The sequence below is a fragment of the Rana temporaria genome, chromosome 1 (genome assembly GCF_905171775.1).
Source record: "Rana temporaria chromosome 1, aRanTem1.1, whole genome shotgun sequence".
NCBI lineage: Eukaryota > Metazoa > Chordata > Amphibia > Anura > Ranidae > Rana > Rana temporaria.
The window spans coordinates 143,646,021-143,666,183 of NC_053489.1; the positions used below are offsets into that span (position 1 = coordinate 143,646,021).

Here is a 20,163-nt window from a genome sequence, read left to right on the forward strand (position 1 = left end):
GAAAGGCTTTGATCTGTCTGCTGCTTCCCACATGACTCCATGTGATGGGAGTTGGTGACAGATGTTGAGAAACAAAAGGGGTGCATTGCATTATGGGCTAAAAACTCATTTCTCAGCTGATTTCCAGAGAAATGACGAGGGTCACTGATCTGTAAGAAGTCATTAATTGAACAAAAAAAGAGACAAAGTTCTCTCGAGGGTCAAGACCAGGACACTATTGATGGTGCAAAAAAAGCTTTAATTCATTTAGTAAAATTGCAACAATATTCTGAAAAAATGGAAGCCTGGCTATGTATCACACAGACTAATTAATAATAGGACAACGTTGTTTTATATTTTATTACTTGAAGCCTGCTTTGTGTGCTCTAATTCACTATAGGCTATGCATGTTCTTGGCAAATGTCACTAATCTGACTGCTTTGGGGGGGGGGGGGGGGAGATTCAGACCAATCTTGGTGCTAATTCACACAGTTCAGTTGAATGGTCGGGGGGGGGGGGCAGTAGAAGCAGACTGTCCCCCAGAACATGCAGCTGCTCAGGGATTATGATTATTATACAGGGATGTACACATGCTACATCTGACATGCTTTGCTTCATGGCCACAGCAAAAATTAAATGGAATGTCCTATTCAGCCGAATGTGCCACTGAGTGCAACCCATTCAAGTGCGTAGAGGTGCAATTTAAGGGTTAAAGCAGGCAGAGAAGGGGGTGTATTGCCTCTTTACTGCCTGTTGAACGCCCTCTGAAAGGCGATCCACCGCAGTTCATTTTCCAGAGGGGCTGCAGTATTAGCTGCATGTGTAAAGGTAAATATTTTTTTTCCTAAATAGCTTCCTTTACCTTAGTGCAGTCCTCCTTCACTTACTTCATCCTTCGACTTTGTTTTTAAATGTCCTTATTTCTTCTGAGAAATCTTCACTTCCTGTTATTCAGTCTGTAACTCCACACAATAATGCAAGGCTTTCTCCCTGGTGTGACGTGTCATGCTCGCCCCCTCCCTTGGACTACAGGAGAGTCAAGACGCCCACCAACACACAGATCTTTTCTCTATCTGCAACGTAGAGAGCGTCCTGACTCTCCCGTAGTCCAAGGGAGGGGGCGAGCATGACACTCCACACCAGGGAGAAAGCCTTGCATTTACTGTGTGGAGTTAGACAGAAGAACAGGAAGTGAGTATTTATCAGCAGAAATAAGGACATTTAAAAATGGAAGGATGAGGTAAGTGAAAGAAAACTGCACTAAGGTAAAGGAAGCTATTTAGGAGAAAAAAAAATACCTTTACAACCCCCTTAAGAGCCAGTTCATGCACTAAAAATGCATGCACAGTGTTTTCCATGTATTCCAATGGCGCTAGTTCACACCATGCAGTCAGTTTTTGGTGCAGAAACTGACTGCATGGTGTGAACTTGAGCCATTGGAAAACATGAAAAACACTGTGCATGCATTTTGTGCAGAAAAAAAAGCACACGCATCTGTGAACTAGCACTTACAGTGGTATCACCTTGTAGTGTGTTTGGTTTTGTTTTTGTTTTTGTTTTTTAAAGCCTTCGACTTTTTTTTAATCAATTTCACCTGCTAAGGTGAAGACTTATGGCCTGTACACACGACTTGAAAAACGGACGACAGATCGTCCATTTTTTTTTTCATGCTAGTCGCATATCGAAAATGGAGAGGTTACTAAAGTGACAAATTCTTGTATGACGGAATAAAAAAATCAGAAGTGATGTCACATGTTGTAGTGTATTTCTATTGTATTTTCGGGCGACCACTGTACCGATTAAACAAAAATCGTACGATCTGGTATTGTATGAGAACATTTTTCGTGTTTGTCCGATCGGATAATATTGGATAAACTGTCATGATTGGCTTTTGAAAGCTCTGTACTAACGATCCGATTATCGTACGATCGATTTGAAAGCAGTATTTTCCGTCCCATCTTCAGATTGTGTGTATGTGACATTACAATACATGTTGCCACTTAAAGAAATACAAGTCCTCCTTCCTCCTGCTTCAGATGCTCCCCTCAGTGGTAGTACTTCTGTCTAGTTTCAGGGTGGCTCCTTTTCATTGCAAGGTACTATGGAGCCACTATTATGCATGCCTAGGACGGCGAGCTGCTCTGCTTCTGCTTCCTCCTCCATGCTAATTGATAGACAGGTGCAGCAGACTGTCCTTTTATGCTCGGAGAGTGCAAATCCCAGACAGGGAGCTTGGGGAAGCACTGCTGAGTGATCTGGAGCCAGCAGTGGTGATCACCTCTGAATAAGTGCTTTTCATACATCGTTAACGACGGTGCTTTGAGTGGTGATTTATTGGATTAAGTCATATATTAATTAAAGTGGATGTAAACCCGAATTTTTTTTTTTTTTTTTTTTTTTTCGATGTCACAATGTAGAGTAAGATTTTCTATCATCTGTGACCAGTCTTGCCACACAGAGTTAATCCAGCTCTGAGCAATCCTCTTATTGTTCAGTGAAATAAAACTGACTTGCAGAGAAAAACCTTAGTCCGTTCCGCCCCCTTGCTGTGAGTGACAGGTTATTTACATATCTCATTCACTAGCCTGGAGACGGGCATTATTTTTTAATTCCCACCCCAACTCCTTTTCTGAAGTCATGTGGTCACTTTTCTGGATTTTGACTGGATGTTGGTGATCATAGCAGAATTTAGTGTAAGTAATACACAGGAAAAAATGCATGCTGACAAGGGGAGTCTACTGACATCACGACTCCACCCACAGAGCTCCAGACAACAGACCCACCCACAGAATCTGCATTTTTTCGGGTCTCAACAGACAGAAGGGAGACATTTGACAGGTAAGGATACATGCAGGAGTCATGTATATCCTTATAGATCAGCTCTATGGCAGTAGTTTAGAAAGAATGAGAGTGGCTTTACATCCACTTTAAAGTTAAAGTAACAGACTTTAATACTACTTAAATAATTCATGGGTGCTAAATTAAAATAAATCTTTTTCCAGAGAAACGTGAAGGCTGCCATTGCGGAGTTCTTATTTGGTAAATGCTAGTTTTCTGGCTGGTAGAGGTAAACTCTGCTTGAAGAAATAGGGAAACTACTGTTGTTGACATTCTGAGAATGCTAGTTACCAGGTTGTCTTTGGCTTCAGTACTTTTGGAGTCAATGACCTGGAACAAGCACGATTGATTAGTCAGGATAACGTTGGAACTGATTGATTAGCATATTTAATGTGGATAGTGACAAGGAAAGCAATGAAACTGTTGAATGAGCATAACAGCAGGCAACTAGCATTTTCAGAAGGGAGGTCAACAATGCCAATTTCCACTTTTTTTCTCAGCATATTTAAAGTGGTTGTAAAGGCTCAGGGTGTTTTTTCTTTTTGTTTTAACCTGTGTGCATTGTATTCTATGCATGAATGTAAAAAAAAAATATGTGTGCGAATTTTTTTGCACTTTAGATCTGATCCCAACGCAAGTGACCAAAATACACAGGTAAATGAAGCCTATGGAAGCTGAGATTTACACGGCCACATGCCAGTACAGCTGGGTGGATGATTCCACTTACAGTTAAAGCTAATAGATATAAATACACAAGGGCCTCCATGGGTATCTCTAACCACTTGCAGTTAGAACTAATTCACACTATGTGCGGTGATGGATGTTTTACTGCAATGTAAACATTGATCTAACATAATGTTTTTATGAATGTTTTTCTAGTTTTATGGGCATGTTTCTGAAATACTTTTTACTAGATACTGTATAAGGATTATAAAGTCTTGGCTATGCTATGTAGGCAATAGTGTCAGGGTCCAGCATTGCGATATCTGGGGCCAGAAAGACCTCGGATTTCAAATTTTCAGTTAAAAAATGTGTGATTCTATTGATGTACACAGTGTAGAGACGCAACTCCTAGTCTGTGCATGAAAGGTTGGCATCTATAGGATGCAGCAAGAGAAAAGAGCCACCCTCAAACTGGAAACCTGGGGCAGTGGTCATGGCACCAACTAGAACATAGACCAGGATTAAAGGGTAAAGAAACTACATACTCACTGAGTGATTAAATCAGATGCTTAACTAGTTGCCGACCAGCCGCCGCAGTTCTACGGCGGCAGGTCGGCTCTATTGCGCTAGAGCCCGTAGCTCTACGTCGCTTCGCAAAGCGGCCACTAGGGGTGGCTCCTGACTCCTGCGCGCGATCACCGCTGGGCACCCGCGATCGCTCGTTACAGAGGAGAAATGCCTGACCGTCTGTTCATACAATGTATGAACAGCGATCAGTCATTTCCCCTAGTGAGTCCACCTCCACTACAGTTGGAACACACCCAGGGAACATACTTAACCCCTTCCCTACCAGTGGCATTTTTATAGTAATCAATGCGTTTTTATAGCACTGATCGCTATAAAAATGCCAATGGTCCCAATAATGTGTCAAAAGTGTCCGCCATAATGTCTCAGTACAGAAAAAAAATCGCTGATTGCCGCCATTACTAGTAAAAAAAAAATATTAATAAAAATGCCATAAAACTACTCCCTATTTTGTAAACGCTATAACTTTTGCGCAAACCAATAAATTTACCCCCTTTTAGCGTTGTTTTTTTTTTTTTTTTTTTTTTTTAACGAAAAATATGTAGAATACGTATCGGCCTTTTTTTTTATATATTTTTGGGGGATATTTATTATGGTAAAAAGTAAATATATTATTTTTTTTCAAAATTGTCGCTCTATTTTTGTTTATAGAGCAAAAACTAAAAACTGCAGAGGTGATCAAATACCACCAAAAGAAAGCTCTATTTGTGGGAAAAAAGGACTCCATTTTTGTTTGGGAGCCACGTCGCACGACCGCGCAATTGTCAATTAAAGCGGCGCAGTGCCGAATCGCAAAAAGTGCTCTGGTCTTTGAGCAGCAATATGGTCCGGGGCTTAAGTGGTTAAAGTGTGGGTCTCCTATCACTAAATCATTTAATTGTTACTTTTTATTTTCTGTGTACAGTCAAGTACACTGATCATAGCAGATAGGATGACTTGTCAGTAAAGTGATGAATCAATACTTCCCCTTCCTGGCTGGTTGATGGTTACACCATACATACTGTGAACCACAGGAACCTATTTGTAACATGTTGTGTTTCCCGAGTTATCATTACAGTATATATGAACATGATCACTGACCCAGTATTTCAAATCTTGTGTCTGAATTGTTTCTAGGGCTTTAATTAAAATCTTATATGTTTATTTTCAGAGTGAAGACACCCAACAGCAAATTATTAGAGAAACATTCCATTTAGTTTCTAAACGAGATGAAAATGTCTGCAACTTCTTGGAAGGAGGATTGTAAGTAGACAAGCTATTCTGCCATTCTGTACCCTACTGCCAACTCCAAGGAACTGTAAATGCAAGCTGGAAGTAAAAGTTAAACCGCATTTAAAGTGACACTAAACTCTGGTTAAAAAAATAAATAAAATTAAGTATCTATTAACCACTTAAAGCAGTGTTTCAGCTGCAATTTTTTTTTTAAAGTCAGCAGCTACAAACACTGTAGCTGCTGACTTTTAGGAAGGACACTTGCCTGTCCAGGGAGCCTTTGATGCCACCCCCCTCAAGGCAGATCCATCCATCGGCTCGGGTGCAGGCGCCACCATTGTAGCTAAAGGAAACCAGCAGTTGAGCCTGCAGGCTTCACTGCCGGTTTCCGCATTGCGCAAACTCGGCAACGCTTTCTGAATGGCCCGTCTTCTGGGACACACACGTAGGGCATGATGTGGTATGTTCAAGTCTGTACTGACTTTTGGATCTTGCTTGAGATTGATGATTTGCGAGTGAAGTGAAATATGTATTGTGTGTTGTTTTTTTTTTTTTCTCCTGTTTGAATGCCCTTCCTAGTACCCTCCTCCTTTTTTTTTTTATTCTCTTTTTTTTTTTTTAATTATTATTATTCAGGTGAATAAAGGTCTGGGGGAGTTTGGTAGAGTGGAATAGATTTTAGATAGGGCATGGGGTAGGATGTTTTTGTAGGGAATAAGCACTTTTCAAATAAATCTATATAGAGGGGATATATTCAAAGGGGGCATTAATTGTGTGTGTGTGTGTGTGTGGTGTGTGTGTGTGTGGTGTGTGTGGTGTGTGGTGTGTTTTTTTTATTGCAATGTCATCATGTTCAATAGGTCTGATAGGAAACCAGGTGTTTTTTATCTGCCATAGACAGCTTTGTGTTATGCTATGCAGTTGGTCAGTAAAAAGTGACAATGTGTGTGTGTTTTTTTTTTTTTAGATTAATAGGAGGATCTGACAATAAGCTCATCTATCGACACTATGCAACATTATATTTTGTCTTTTGTGTGGATTCTTCAGAAAGTGAACTTGGTATTCTAGATCTTATACAAGTAAGTTGTTATTGTATGTACACAAAATGCTGTATACTAAAAAAAAAATGCAAGGTTGTTAAAGCATATCTGTGCTTAGTAACCATTAATTAAACCACCCCTGAAAGTTTTTTTGGTGTGCTTTTTCTGTTGCCTGCAGACTATTATTACTAACTTCAACGTGCTTCTACAGTACTGAGGGATCCCGCGATACTGCTATGCAAGTTCTAACTTTTTAGAAACTTCTGCATAGGCACTTTCTTCTGGCAATCCACACTGTAGAGCGGGTTCATCCTAATAGATTGCCTAGAACACATTCCCAGAGTGCAGCAGAGCTACTTGGAAAGTATACAACCATGGTCTGCAGGCACATAATACCTGTCAATAAAGCTTAACGGTAAACTTAATATCTGCCCCTGCATAAGCCCTGGTTCACATTGATGCTACTTTGAAATTGCGCTACTTCAAGTCAAGTAGCGCGATTTCAAAGTAACAAGGTCAGCGTGAGTTCAGGTGCTACTTGATGGACATCTGTGTGGCTTCATGCATAGATGTCTATTAAAGTTGCACCTGAAATTTGAAAAAGTGGTGCAGAAACTACTTTTGCAAACTGGTGTCGCACCGATTGGAAGAGTGCCATTGCCTGCGACTTGTCATGCGATTTGGTCTCTCAAATCGCATGACAAATCGCTCAAATGTGAACCTAGGATAAAGGAACTTGGATGCCCAGCTCTCCTACTACCTATGTTGCCAGTCTCCTGCAGTAAGGAGAAACCGGTATCTAAAGAATCTTTAGAAAGGGATGTTGAGATTCCTAGTCCCCTTCTGTGATCCAGTCCGCCATCCCCTGCATAATTCTGCACTGTTGTGATGTAGGTATCAGGTGAAACTTGGGGGGAAGTGGGGGTTTGGTCATATTAGAACAGGAATCTGGTACTCCAAGAAATGTCAGGTTCTACAGATTTTTCAGGTGGCGCTTTTCCATTTACTTATGGCACGGGCAGCCAGAGAGGCAAGTGTTTGTTCTTTTGCTTGGGAAGTTGTATTTAAAATTGTAGTTTTAGGTACATTATGGCTCACAAAAGGGCGAGTTAAAATATGCATTCCTCCATCTATTATAGACAGTTTCTTAGACAATATATAGGTAATTGAGTGTTACATTTACATGAGTAAGCGGTCCTATTTAATATGGCTTTGCAAATAGTTATACACCATAGAAACTGCTTGAATTATATGCAGTTAGACTTGGAGCAGTGATAAATAATTTTTGAATTGGCTGCGGTGGGTTATTTAGCACATTGGCATTACTGCAAAACTTAATTCAAAGGTGAATCAAGTTTTACAATACTGTCAGCCATGAAGCATTTCTTTTGTTTTTCTCTGGAGGTAATTATATTGCTTAAATGTCATTGCCGCGCATGTTATTGATCCCTTCTTGTCATATCAACTTACTTAAGATGGAGCAGCTGAAATATTCATGGAATAATAGAACACCGACATGAAATATTAATGGAGGGCTGACCTAGTTATTTAAATATTGAACTGATTGTGCACTGTATGTCAGGCCCTTCAAGCTGTATTATCCATTTGAGGGGAGAGTGGCTTTTCTTCCCTGGCAGTCAACATGGTCTTGTCCATAATGATTTCAGATGTGGATTTCTGTAATCAAAACCTTAAAGGGAACGTGTAATATCTTCAGAGCAAGCAAAGTACCATTGATATTCTGTACAGTAAACATCCTGTAGTACTACGTTCTCAATATACAGTCAAACCTGCCACTGGAAGCCCCAACAAATCCCACAAAAATAACGTTCTGAACGCCTGGCACCTTTTATTATGCCACACACGATGGTGATCAAGCATGGCAGTATGTCATTCATGCAGCAGGCACTGCTGAGTGGGATGGTAGTGTACACTAATATATACACGTTTGGGTTCCAGCAGTGCATTGTGATAAAAAAAAATCATGATCTTGATTCAACCCCCTGACGATCTCAAATGCAGAGTTTGCTGAGTCTTTCATACAAGTGTCAAGACTTTATCTGCTCACTCAGCTGTCAAAGGGAAATATCTGGGCAGTCTGCCAAGTTTAGATCAAAGGGATAAACTTCTGTGTGTGTAAAGAGAAAACCTGCAGTCTGCCAAGTTTTTAACAACATGAAACATTGTAACCAACTTCCTTCTTGGATCAAACTTCTGTGTGTAAATGCAGGAAGTTTAACCACTTAAAGTCCAAATCTTTTTATGACACTTGTTTCTTAAGTTAAAATCAAAATTGTTTGCTAGAAAATTACTTGGAACCCCCAAACATTATATATATATATATATATATATATATATATATATATATATATATATATATATATATACATACATACATACATACATACATACATACATACATACATACATACATACATACATACATACATACATACATACATACATACATACACATTTTAGCAGAGACCCTAGGGAATAAAATGCCATTTGCTGCAATATTTTATGTCACATTGTATTTGCTCAGCGGTCTTTCAAATGCAATTTTTGGGGAAAAAATACACTTCAATTAATAAAAAAAAAAAACGTGAAACAGTAAAGTTAGCCCAATTTCTTTCTTTTTTTTTTTTTTTTATGTGAAAGTTGTTACGCCGCAAGAATCGTGATCTATCTTCTAAGCAAAAAATCTTCATTCTCATTTTAGCCAGAATCGCCTAGCTCTAGTGTATGCTGTACACCATTAATGTCCAGGGTGTAACTTTTGAAAAAGTTTATTCATTAAAAGAGAAGTACAATAAAACCTTGGTTTGCAAGCATAATTCGTTCCAGAAACATGCTTGTAATCCAAAGGACTTGTAAATCGAAGCATTTATACTCCCCTAGTTGGATGCCTCATCGGTCCAATGCTTCATTTGTTCTCTGCCACTTTTGCAGTGAGAACCGAGCGATCAAACACAGCTGATCGCTCAGTTTTCCCCCTCCGCTCTGAACAATGAACCGTGACGGTCAGTCACCAGCTCTCTACTCTGCCTCTCCAGCACTCATTGGAGCATTGGGCACTGGGGGGCGGGAGAGGCTGGCTCAGGCTCTCACCAGATCGATGAGAGGCTGAGCCAGCTGTTCGCTGAAAATGGATCACAGGAGTGCACTGCTTCAACCTACCGGGAAAGGTATAGTCAAAATAGCTTTGGCTATACTTCTCCTTTTTAATCGTACTTACCTAGGTAGAACAAATTACTCTCCACTCAGACTGGCCTGTGCCTTCGATATTGGGGTATTGCTCCTGCAAACTTCCGATTCAGTAAAGATGAACCCTTTTTCCCCCGAACTGAACTTTTTGTTTTCTTTAGAAAAGCCTGAATGCTGCAGAGAAGGACCCTTGCTCTCAAAGTAGAAGCATTGCTCTCTCTTGCAGAGGTTTACCTTGCTAAGTCAGAGCTAGAGCTCTTCAATCCGCATGGCTCACATTCTGCTGATTGGAGAGCCCCAACTTTGATACAGCAAGGGGTGTGTTGGCCCTTTGCAGGAGACCAGTGCTTACATTAAAGAAAAGAACTGTAAGGACCTGGCATTGATGGGCTTTGGACTTGTATTAAGGGCATCAGTGGACATCTGTTTGATACTGTTCATTTTACCTGTAGTTTACCTTCTTTGCCTTTTTGACTTGTCATTCCTTACTCCCAGAGAAAAAGAGAGGCATATCCTGTTCTAGAAATGCGGTGGCTGGGAAATTGCATGGTGCTTTTGCTGTACCATGTGATTTATCTGCGGTTTCCTTAAGAATGAATGGGAGCCCTGTGTGTCTTTACACAGCAGTGTTTGTTTTTTTTTGTTTTTTTGTCGCTGCAATTCCTGCCCCGGCAAACACCCACAATGGTGTAAACCAGGCATTTGACTTTGAGGCTAGGTTTCTACTATTGCGACCTGAAAGTTGTTATATTTTTTTTTATTTAGTTTTTTTGTAATTTTAATGCGACTTGAAGCAATGCCTGTATATTCCTGAGGTCAATGGACCTCAAGTTGCATCAAAGTGGGACCAAAGTAGTGCAGGGACTACTTTGAGGTCGCACAGATATGAACGGTACTCATTGGAAATCATGGGGTATGACTTGTCATGCAACTTTGCAGTCCCAAGTCGCACACGTGAAAGCCGAGCCTAAACACTTTTTTTTTTTTTTTTAATCACCTTAACTGTCTGGCTAATTTAAACTCAAATTTCAGTTGGGCTTTTTAGGTTTTAGATGTTAAACATTTTGTGACACTAAGGCCCCTTTCACACGTACAGATCCTGTGAGGATCCGTATGCGTTTTATCCGCTTGCTCAGCAGGGATCGCTCCGTCGATCCCTGCTGAGCCGGCGGATGACAGGGCGGTCCCCGCACACTGTGCAGGGACCGCCCTGTCAGATCTCCACTCTCCCCTAATGGGGGGGATCGGATGAACACGGACCGTCTGTCCGTGTTCACCCGATCCGCAGACGGATGGAAAAATAGGATTTTCCTCCGTCTGCAGAATCGGAGCATAGTGGACATCGATGAGATCGCGTGTCAGCGGATGACCCGCTATCTCACAGGGATTAATGTATGTCCCTTTTTCATCCGTACACGGATAGAAGAAAAAGCTAACCTTCGGTCCGGTCCGCATGTGTAAAATGGGCCTTGCATTACGGTTTAAAATATGCGCTACGTTGGGCCTAATAAAAACCTGTTATAAAAATGTTAAAGATCCTTCAAATTGATATGATTTATATGGTCATAACTTGGTGTGAATCACTTCCGACTTTGTAGATCTCAATGGAACTTCAACTTCATAAGGCTGTAACAGAGGTGGTGGTCCTTCACAAATGGTCTTTTATAAAAGCCCCACTTCAGCTCTGGTGTTCTATCTTCATTGTCTCTGCAGGCTGAAAAACACTTGTACTGGAATTGGTCCTGTGCTTCCATGTCTCTTCTGTACTTTGGGCACATTCTGTAAGGCAGTAAAAAGAGAACTTACTGATGTACGGGAGCCTATAGCAACTGTTCAGAGTTTAGATCAGTGTTTCTCAACTCCAGTCCTCAAGGGGCCCCAACAGGTCATGTGTTCAGGATTTCCATTATTTTGCACAAGTGATTTGATTAGTTTCACTGCCTTAGTAATTACCACAGCTGTTTCATCTGAGGGAAATCCTGAAAACATGATCTGCTGGGGTCGCCTTGAGGACTGGAGTTGAGAAACACTGGTTTAGATAACCGTTCCAAGAAGGGTAACAGCTTTCACGTTTCACATGTTGCTTTTTTCAGTGCCTTAGTTGAAGATGCTGTGTGTGTGTGTGTGTGTGTGTGTGTGTGTGTGTGTGTGTGTGAGATCATGTCTATCTGTTTATGCCGTAAAAATGGCATTGTAATTGGTGGTTTGGCTTTATTTCCAGGAACAGCGCCAGGTATTTAGAGCTTGTCATTACCTCTTCAGTGCTGGTGGTCAACTTTCATGTATTTCAGCTACTGTCATTCTGTTCCATGCCATCTAAATTTCCACTGTAATTCTCTAGGCTTTATATTATTAATGTGGGCCTCAAGTCTTTGCTTTGATCACCCTAGATGTTAACCCCTTCCCAGCCAGTGTCATTAGTACAGTGACTGTGTACAGCATTAGCACTGATCACTGTATTGGCAAATTTTATTAATTTCAGTGGTATTAGTGTCAGACATTGCACTATTGCTTTCTTACTTTAAGTCGACAATTGCCACCACTAATAGTATAATATATATTTTAATTTTGTGTAAGTGTGGCAAACGTACTCCCCAGTTTTATGTCAATTTGTTACAAATGGCTAAAAATTTTGATCTACATATTTTATTTATTTTATATATGGAGATTTGCTCATTTACTTTCCCATGATTTTTTCCTTCCATATTGATTATCTTCCTCGGTAGTATTTTATCTGTGTAAATATTACTGTGCTTGGGCATGATTCAGACTTTGTCCAATCACATTTCACTTAGATTTGCTGGGCTGTGTGGTTCTGGTATGTGAGACTGAATTGACTCCCTTATAAAATTTCAACTCTGCCTGAAAGAGGAATAAAACAACTGATCAATAAATACTTTCAGGATATAAAATGTTATCTGTGAATCTATATTAAACTCACTTGTAATAAATAATCAGTCTTCCTGTACTTGCTCGATCATAAATTGCATTGAGACTGTATGCACTATGTTGACTAAAATCTTAGATGAAGTAAACCCTCTCTAAAAAAATAAATAAAACAAAGGCAGAGGCATAATGAGCTAGTATGCATAGCATACTAGCTCATTATGTAGTACTTACCTGAGATCGAAGCCCCCGCAGCGGTCCTGGGTGACCTCCTCCGTTGCCACCATGATACCCGGAGTGACTTCCGTGTATCGCTGCTCCGGTGCTGTGACTGGCCATGATCGCGGTTAGAAGCGGCACGCTCAGTGCACCTGCGCCCGATGCCTACGGCGCATGCGCCGTGGACATCGGTGCCGGTATTTTCTACAAATCTCTATCTCCTAAACCTTTTAGGTTTGGGAGATATTTGTTGCACCTACAGGTAGAGCTGCACGATTAATCGCAGAGAGAATCTCGATTCTCTCCGCCTGCAATCTCACCGCGGGATGACCCGCGCTTCTTCTGTGTCACCGCCGGTTCCACGTAACCAGCGTGGAACGCAAATGGTGCCGATATCGGAACCGACAGCAGCAGCCTGCGCTGCTGGATAGATGCCTGGGCTTTAATCACAGTTCTGTACAACTGTAGCGTGTATCCATGCGCCACCCAGTGGTTGCCGGCGGTACTGCTTCTGATGTATAAAAGAGACCAGTGATATGTCTATAATGTTAAAGACCATATAACTCCTATAAAAAAAGCAGAATCAAAGTTTGATTCTGCTTTTTTTATAGGAGTTATATGGTCTTTAACATTCTAGACATATCACTGGTCTGTTTTTTATATATTAATATTTTTAGATAAATCACAGGTTTATTTATTTGGCGGCATTCAGTTTTTGAGAATTGTGATCTTTAGTCTAAGCAAAAGAATTGTGATTCTCATTTTGACCAGAATCGTGCAGCTCTACCTACAGGTAAGCCTTAATCTAGGCTTACCTGTAGGTTAATGTGGTTGTAATGGGTTTAAAACCACTTTAACCACTTCCCTACCATAGGACGACTATATACGTCCTGTCTTTTAAGATGAATACCATTTGTTATAGTAGCAGTTGGCTACCATAACCTCATATCCTCTTCAAGAGCTGAGGATTCTCTTTCAGATAAAAGTGGTCTTAAAACTTTTGTCATTTGAAAAAAATATATATATATTTTATTGCATTTTAGTGTAAATATGAGATCTGAGGTCTCCAGATCTCATATTTAAGAGGACCTGTCATGCTTTTTTTCTATTACATGGGATGTTTAAATCCTTGTAGTAGGAATAAAAGTGACAGAATTTGTATTTATTTTTTTAAAGAACAGTGACATTTTTTGAAATAAAAGGTAAAATAAGGGAAAAAAAATTATTTAACCGCGCCCCTACCCGCCGAGCTTGCGTACAGAATCGAATGCATACGTGAGTAGCGCCCGCATATGAAAACGGGTGTTCAAACCACACATGTGAGGTATCGCCGCAATCGTTGGAGCGGGAGCAATAATTCTAGCCCTAGACCTCTTCTGTAACTCAAAACATGCAACCTGTAGAATTTTTTTTTCAACATCGCCTATGGCCCCAGTTTAAGGCTCCATTCACACATACAAAAAACAGTCGCTTCCAGCGATTAATAGGTCTTCCAAGGTGTGACGTAACAGATATCAGATAAAATGGTGGTGTAAAAGGTATATATGGTATCCTAAAGCTAGGTGGATGATGCCTTCCTCAGATGGGGGTAATCCCAAAGGAACTACACGAAAAACAGAAATGGAAGGTGTGCACACCTAGTGCATTACCAGAGATAATTTAATACATTTTTTTTTCGTATAAAAGTGGGTACTCACAAAAGGCCATAAACACAGTGCATGGACATGCACAGAACACGGGGTACATCTAATGCGGTTCAGGGGCGCACCCCCTTCCTCAGAGCTAGGCTCCTCAGCTAGCCTAGCTCTGAGGAAGGGGGTGCGGCCCCTAACCACGTTGGCTGTACCCCGTGTTCTGTGCATGTCCATGCACTGTGTTTATGGCTTTTTGTCAGTTGCATTTTGTGAGTACCCACTTTTATACAAAAAAAATAAAATATTATTAAATGATCTCTGGTAATGCACTAGGTGTGCGCTCCTTCCATTTCTGTTTTTCTTGTAGCTCAGTTCACATATATGTGAATTGAATGCGCTTTCAACTGCATCCAATTCACCTGACATGTGAACCAGCAGCCTTCTCTATGGAGCCGGTTCACATATCTGCGGGCCGGCCACGGTGCGTTTTTAACCACTTCAGCCCTGGACCATTTGGCTGCCAAATGACTGGGCCACTTTTTGCGATTCGGCACTGCATCGCTTTAACTGACAATTGCGCGGTCGTGCGACATGGCTCCCAAACAAAATTGACATCCCTTTTATTCCCCCCCCCCCCCCCCCCCACAAATGGAGCTTTCTTTTGGTGGAATTTGATCACCTCTGCGGTTGTTATTTTTTGCACTATAGACAAAAATAGAGCGACAATTTTGAAAAACAAAAGAAATATTTTTTACTTTTTGCTATAATAAATATCCCCCAAAAATTTATAAATAACATTTTTTTTTCTCAGTTTAGGCCGATACGTATTCTTCTACATATATTTTTGGTGAAAGTTTTTAAGCTGGGATAAGAGGTAAAACATCTCACACGGCCCTTAGGCCCCTTTCACATTGAGGAGTTTTTCAGGCGGTACAGCGCTAAAAATAGCGCTGCTATCCCGCCTGAAAAACTCCTTCACTGCAGACTCAATGTGAAAGCCCGAGGGCTTTCACACTGAGGCGATGCGCTGGCGGGAGACAAAAAAATCTCCTGTCAGCAGCATCTTTGGAGCGGTGAGAGGAGCGGCATGTATACCGCTCCTTCACCGCTCCTTCCCATTGAAAACAATGGGAAACCGCGGCAATACCGCCCGCAATGCGCCTGTATAGAGGCGCATTGCGGGCGGTATTAACCCTTTATCGGCCGCTAGCGGGGGTTAATACCGCACCGCTAGCGGCCGAATCCCACGACAATCCCGGCGGTATAGCGCCGCTATTTTTAGCGGCGTTATACCGCCACCGCAGCTCCTGCCTCAGTCTGAAAGGGGCCTTATTGTAAGATTGCCCTCATTTTCCTGCCCTTCTAGTGGCAGTAACCAGAACAGAAGGTGAAAGGAACATGTGCTTTAATGTCTCTTCCCTTCTTCTCCCCCCCCCCCCCCCCCGCACTGTAACATTGGTCACTGCAAAAAATTGGGGCAAAAAATTGCTTTCCATGTTCCCTTATTCACATTGCAATGCAACTTGGTGGTGCTGTGAGCTGCAGTAAAATGCAGACACAAAGCATTTTATCACCGCCCATGGAGAAGCACCGCATGTCACTGATTTCTGTACAAATAAACTGTCCACTTTCTGTAATAGAAGGGATAGATCAGGAATGAAATGAAAGTGGGTTTAAAAGGCTCATATTTTTACTTCATGCATTCTATGCATGAAGGTAAAAAACCTTCTGGGTGCAGCTCCCCCCACAGCCCATCCTAATACTCTGGGAATTTATCATCACCCTTTATCTGATATATATTGGCCCTATGTGTCAGACTGCAGCTGACGGTGTGGTTTATTTGCACTTCCAATTCATTTGTTGCTAGCCAGGATGCACTGTTTTTAAAGGAAGATTCGGAGGTATCAGTGTTGCAATTGGCCTACCATTAGCCCCATCTGGGACAAGTGGTGCTTTGGCAAATTGGTACCCCTACTTTAACAACCTGGGTGCTGAACACAAGGAATTGTGTGGTCTTATATAGATACCTACTTTGCAGAAGCGTTTGGAATCCTGCTGTGCTTTTTTGTATGACAATTGTCATGTATTTTTTTTTTTTTTTTTTTTTTTTTATAACCATTTTTTTACTGGTGTCTGGTAGGATGGGCGAATTTGCCTTTTAAATCAATAGTTTGTATATTTGCTTCAATGAAGTATTTTATCACAAAATATACCATAGTCTGTTCTACTTATAAAACTCTTTGTTTTGCTTTTATACCCCCCCCTCCAATAATCACTTGAGCTCCCTCTCGATCCAGCGATGTGCATGAGAGCTGAGCTTCTCCTGGGTCTCTCATTCGCTGAGACAGAAGAACTCCCACTGCTGTCAATCGCAACCAGGAAGCCAATGAGGAGAGGGCGTGGCTGAACTGCAGCGCTCTGTCTTATGGAAGCATAGAGCAGGGCTCAGGAGCGAGCCTGCACCAGTGCCCCCAGAGCACGCGGTCTGCTATTGGGGACACTGGCTGAAGAGGAGAGCCAGGACCGACCCAAAAAGAGGAGGATCAGGGCTGTTTTGTGCAAAAGTGAACTAGCGCTTTAAAAAATGGCTTTAGATAACCATTTACTGTTAAAGTATAAAGGGTTTTTAGATTTATTGCTCATTTTTTTTTTTTTTCTGAATAAATGCATTTTATTCCCTAAAAAACATCCACATTTTTTAATTATTTTTCATCATTCAAACTCTGAATAATACACAGCAACTAGGACTCCAGGGGGACACTTGTCTGTTCTTCTAAAACAGGCATGACAAATTGGTATGAAGGAATAGGCATACGTCAGTGAATGTTGCACAATCCCTTTATTATGGACCCTTATTATTGTCACATTTTGGCCCTATGTTTAGAATATATAGAAATTGTAGCAGGAAACAAAATGAATATCCTTGGGGTCACCATACACTGGGGATCCCCAACCTGTAGATCATGGACAGGGGACTGGTAGACCGCAGTCTGGGCTTGCTGACCCACCGTTCCAGAGCATCAAATTGCAATGCAGAAGGACTACTTAAAAGTTGGAGCTGTAGTAAGGAGCAAGAGCCGCACAAGCCGATGCCTCCTCTGTAGTTGTAGTGCTGGCAGTGGTGCAAGCAGCAGGAAGGACGAGATCTTCAGTTTAGTGTGAAGCAATACACTGGGCATAATAGTATAGGGCTGCTTTCTCAATGATGTGCTGCTGTTTACCCACACCGTGGGTGCAGTGTACCTGCAGGTTTCCTGCGGGCTTGCTGCGTTTACTAATAGACTTCTATCACATCCTGCAAGTTTGGTGAACTTTCTGAATCCAGGAGTTCTGGTGCATGTTCAGAAATTGCACACCACCTGCAGGATATAATCCAAGTCTATGGCCAAGCGCAGCTAACCCAGGAAAGTTGCAGATGCACAGCGCTGAACACACAGGGCAGGTAAGCTGCAGCACATTAGTGTGAAAGCAGCCTTAAAGGGGGCTCAGAACTCTAAGGGTTAATTTACATTTTGCAGTTTGGTAAAACCCAATAGTTAAGATGTGTTTTTACCACCCCAGCCCCAACATACCCCCTTTAGCTTCAGTAGCCAGGGGTGTACACAAACAGCAGCAGGCGTGCTACACCCTGTGATGGTTGGTGTATGTAGCACCTGCCAAGCATGACCCATTCAAATGAATGAGGCTACTCTGCAAGTGCCCTGCAACCTTGTACAGTACAGCAAACAAGGTGTTAAAGCAGGCAGCGTTTTTGCTTTCTTACCACCTTCTTTAACCCCTTGAACTCCACGGAAGCATGCAGTTATGGGGTGCTTTCAGAGTGGCCCTGTTTACTTGGATTGGTCGCAATTGGCAGGCGATGACACCCCCCAAAAGCAACAGGGCCTAATATCTGCTGGGGCATGTGTACACTTTTTGGCTGCTGCCCTGTGTGATCACCGCTTCCTAGACGAGTCTGAGCTGGCAATGTCAAAAGGTAGCTTGCAGAAACATGTTGTCTCTAAATAAGAACAGAACACCATCTTAAAGCAGAACTAATGTCCTACTTTCAAAAACTGCAGAATCAGCAGGTATGCAATAAAATAAACCTACCTGCCTACTTGCAGTCTTTTTTGGAATGTACACTGAGATGTGAAATGGCAGCTCTGTTTAAGTTTTGGCACATTGCACTCCCTCGTATGCACAGCAGTGGCATCATCTTGTGCCAACCAATGAAGACTGCTGCAGCCCGACACCTGGAAGAGGCCAGCCAGTTTAACTCTGCTTTAGGTCTATGGGTATAGCAAAAAAACGCCCCCTTTAAAATCACATTGTTACTTTGCAGCCTGAAATGAAGACCGTTTTTTGGTTTTATCCAGCTGTACTTACTCTTTACTCTTCACTTAGACCATCCAAGTGAAAGATATAACCCCAATATGTCAGAAAACAAATAATCAAAAACCGAATAACTGAGTTGGAAAACGGATCACCTCCCTCTTAAAAATGACTTGTAAACTCAATCAGGTGTAACTAATCACCTTCTCAAAGCCATTTGACTTTCAACTTATCAGCTGTGGTCATTTTGATTAGCTCAGCATGAAAGGGCTTTCCTGGAGCATTTCAGTCCCTGGTAGTGGAACTGATGCAAATCATCTCTGGGTGGCACAGCACTGTCACCGGGATCTCCAGGATAAGGTTGTGGACAGGCACAAGTCAAGAGAAATTGATACACAGAAATTTCAAAGGTTTTATTAATGACTAGAAGCACAGTGAAGTCTATTAAGAAGTGGAAGGTATTTGGTACAACACAGATCCTCCCTGGATCAAGGCATCACTCCAAACTTGACGAAAGGGCCAGAGAGGCCTACAGCAACACAAGCAGTTGTAGGAATTTATGATTGTGTTGTCATTGTATGCATGACAACAATATCGCAAATTCCCCACAAATGTGGCCTGTATGGGAAGGATGCAAGAAAAAAGCCGCCACTCAAAGACCACATGCAGTCATGACTGAGCTTTGCCAAAATGCACCTTGAAGATTCTGAGGCCACATGGAAAAGTGTTCTGGTCAGATGAGACTAAAATTGAATTATTTGGCCTCAACGCCAACTGATATGTCTGGTGGAAATCCAATACAGATCACCATGCAAATAACACCATTCCTACAGTAAAGCATGGAGGTGGTAATATCCTGTTATGGGGATTTCTCTGCAGCAAGGACTGGAGGATAAATGAAAAATGGATGTGGCAAAATACCATTGAATTGATGAGGAAAATCTGCTTCCCTCTGCCAGAAAGTTGTCAATGGAAACCTTCCAACATGACAATAACCCAAAGCACACAGCAAAAATTACCACACAGTGGTTGGGAAAGAAGAATGTCCTTGCCCAGACTCGAACCCCATTTAAAACCCGTGGAATTACTTGGAGACTGCAGTCCATTAAAGGTCACCACCAAATTTAACTGCAATATTTGCCCACTCTTCTTTGCAGAACAGCTCAAATTCTAGATGTGCAAAGTTAGTAGAGACATATCCCAACAGACTAAAGGCTATCATTTTTAAAGCAAAAGGTGGTTCAACAAAGTGCTGACACAGGGGGGTGATCCTTTTTCCAACTCAGTGATTCTGTTTTTGCTTTTCCTTTTTTTTCCTGACGTGTTGATGTTTGTGTCTTCATTTCAAGCTGCAAAGCAACAAAGTGTGATTATTTTTATGGGGGGGGGGGGGTTCTTTTCTATGCCCACTGTATATATCAGGACTTGCTTTTGAATTTAGGAGCCATTTTTTTGTTTTTTTTTCTAACAGGGCTTTATTTTCTGCAATAGAGGTGACAAATCTTGAATTTGCACATGGAGGGGACTGGAGTCAGACAAGCTGGATGGGATGGCTTTCTCACTGGGTGGTTTTGGGGATGCTTGTC

At 41.6% G+C, this 20,163-nt stretch overlaps 1 protein-coding gene across 2 annotated transcripts in view; it reads left to right on the top strand.

Annotated features, from left to right (window-relative positions):
• AP3S1 (adaptor related protein complex 3 subunit sigma 1) overlaps positions 1 to 20,163 on the top strand; it is a 101,956-nt gene that overhangs the window by 17,136 nt on the left and 64,657 nt on the right. For both annotated transcript variants that reach the window (XM_040343814.1, XM_040343807.1), the window contains exons 2-3: positions 5,216 to 5,307; positions 6,245 to 6,356. In XM_040343814.1, coding sequence (XP_040199748.1) covers positions 5,216 to 5,307; positions 6,245 to 6,356 — 204 coding nt within the window. The remainder of the gene's footprint in view (positions 1 to 5,215; positions 5,308 to 6,244; positions 6,357 to 20,163) is intronic.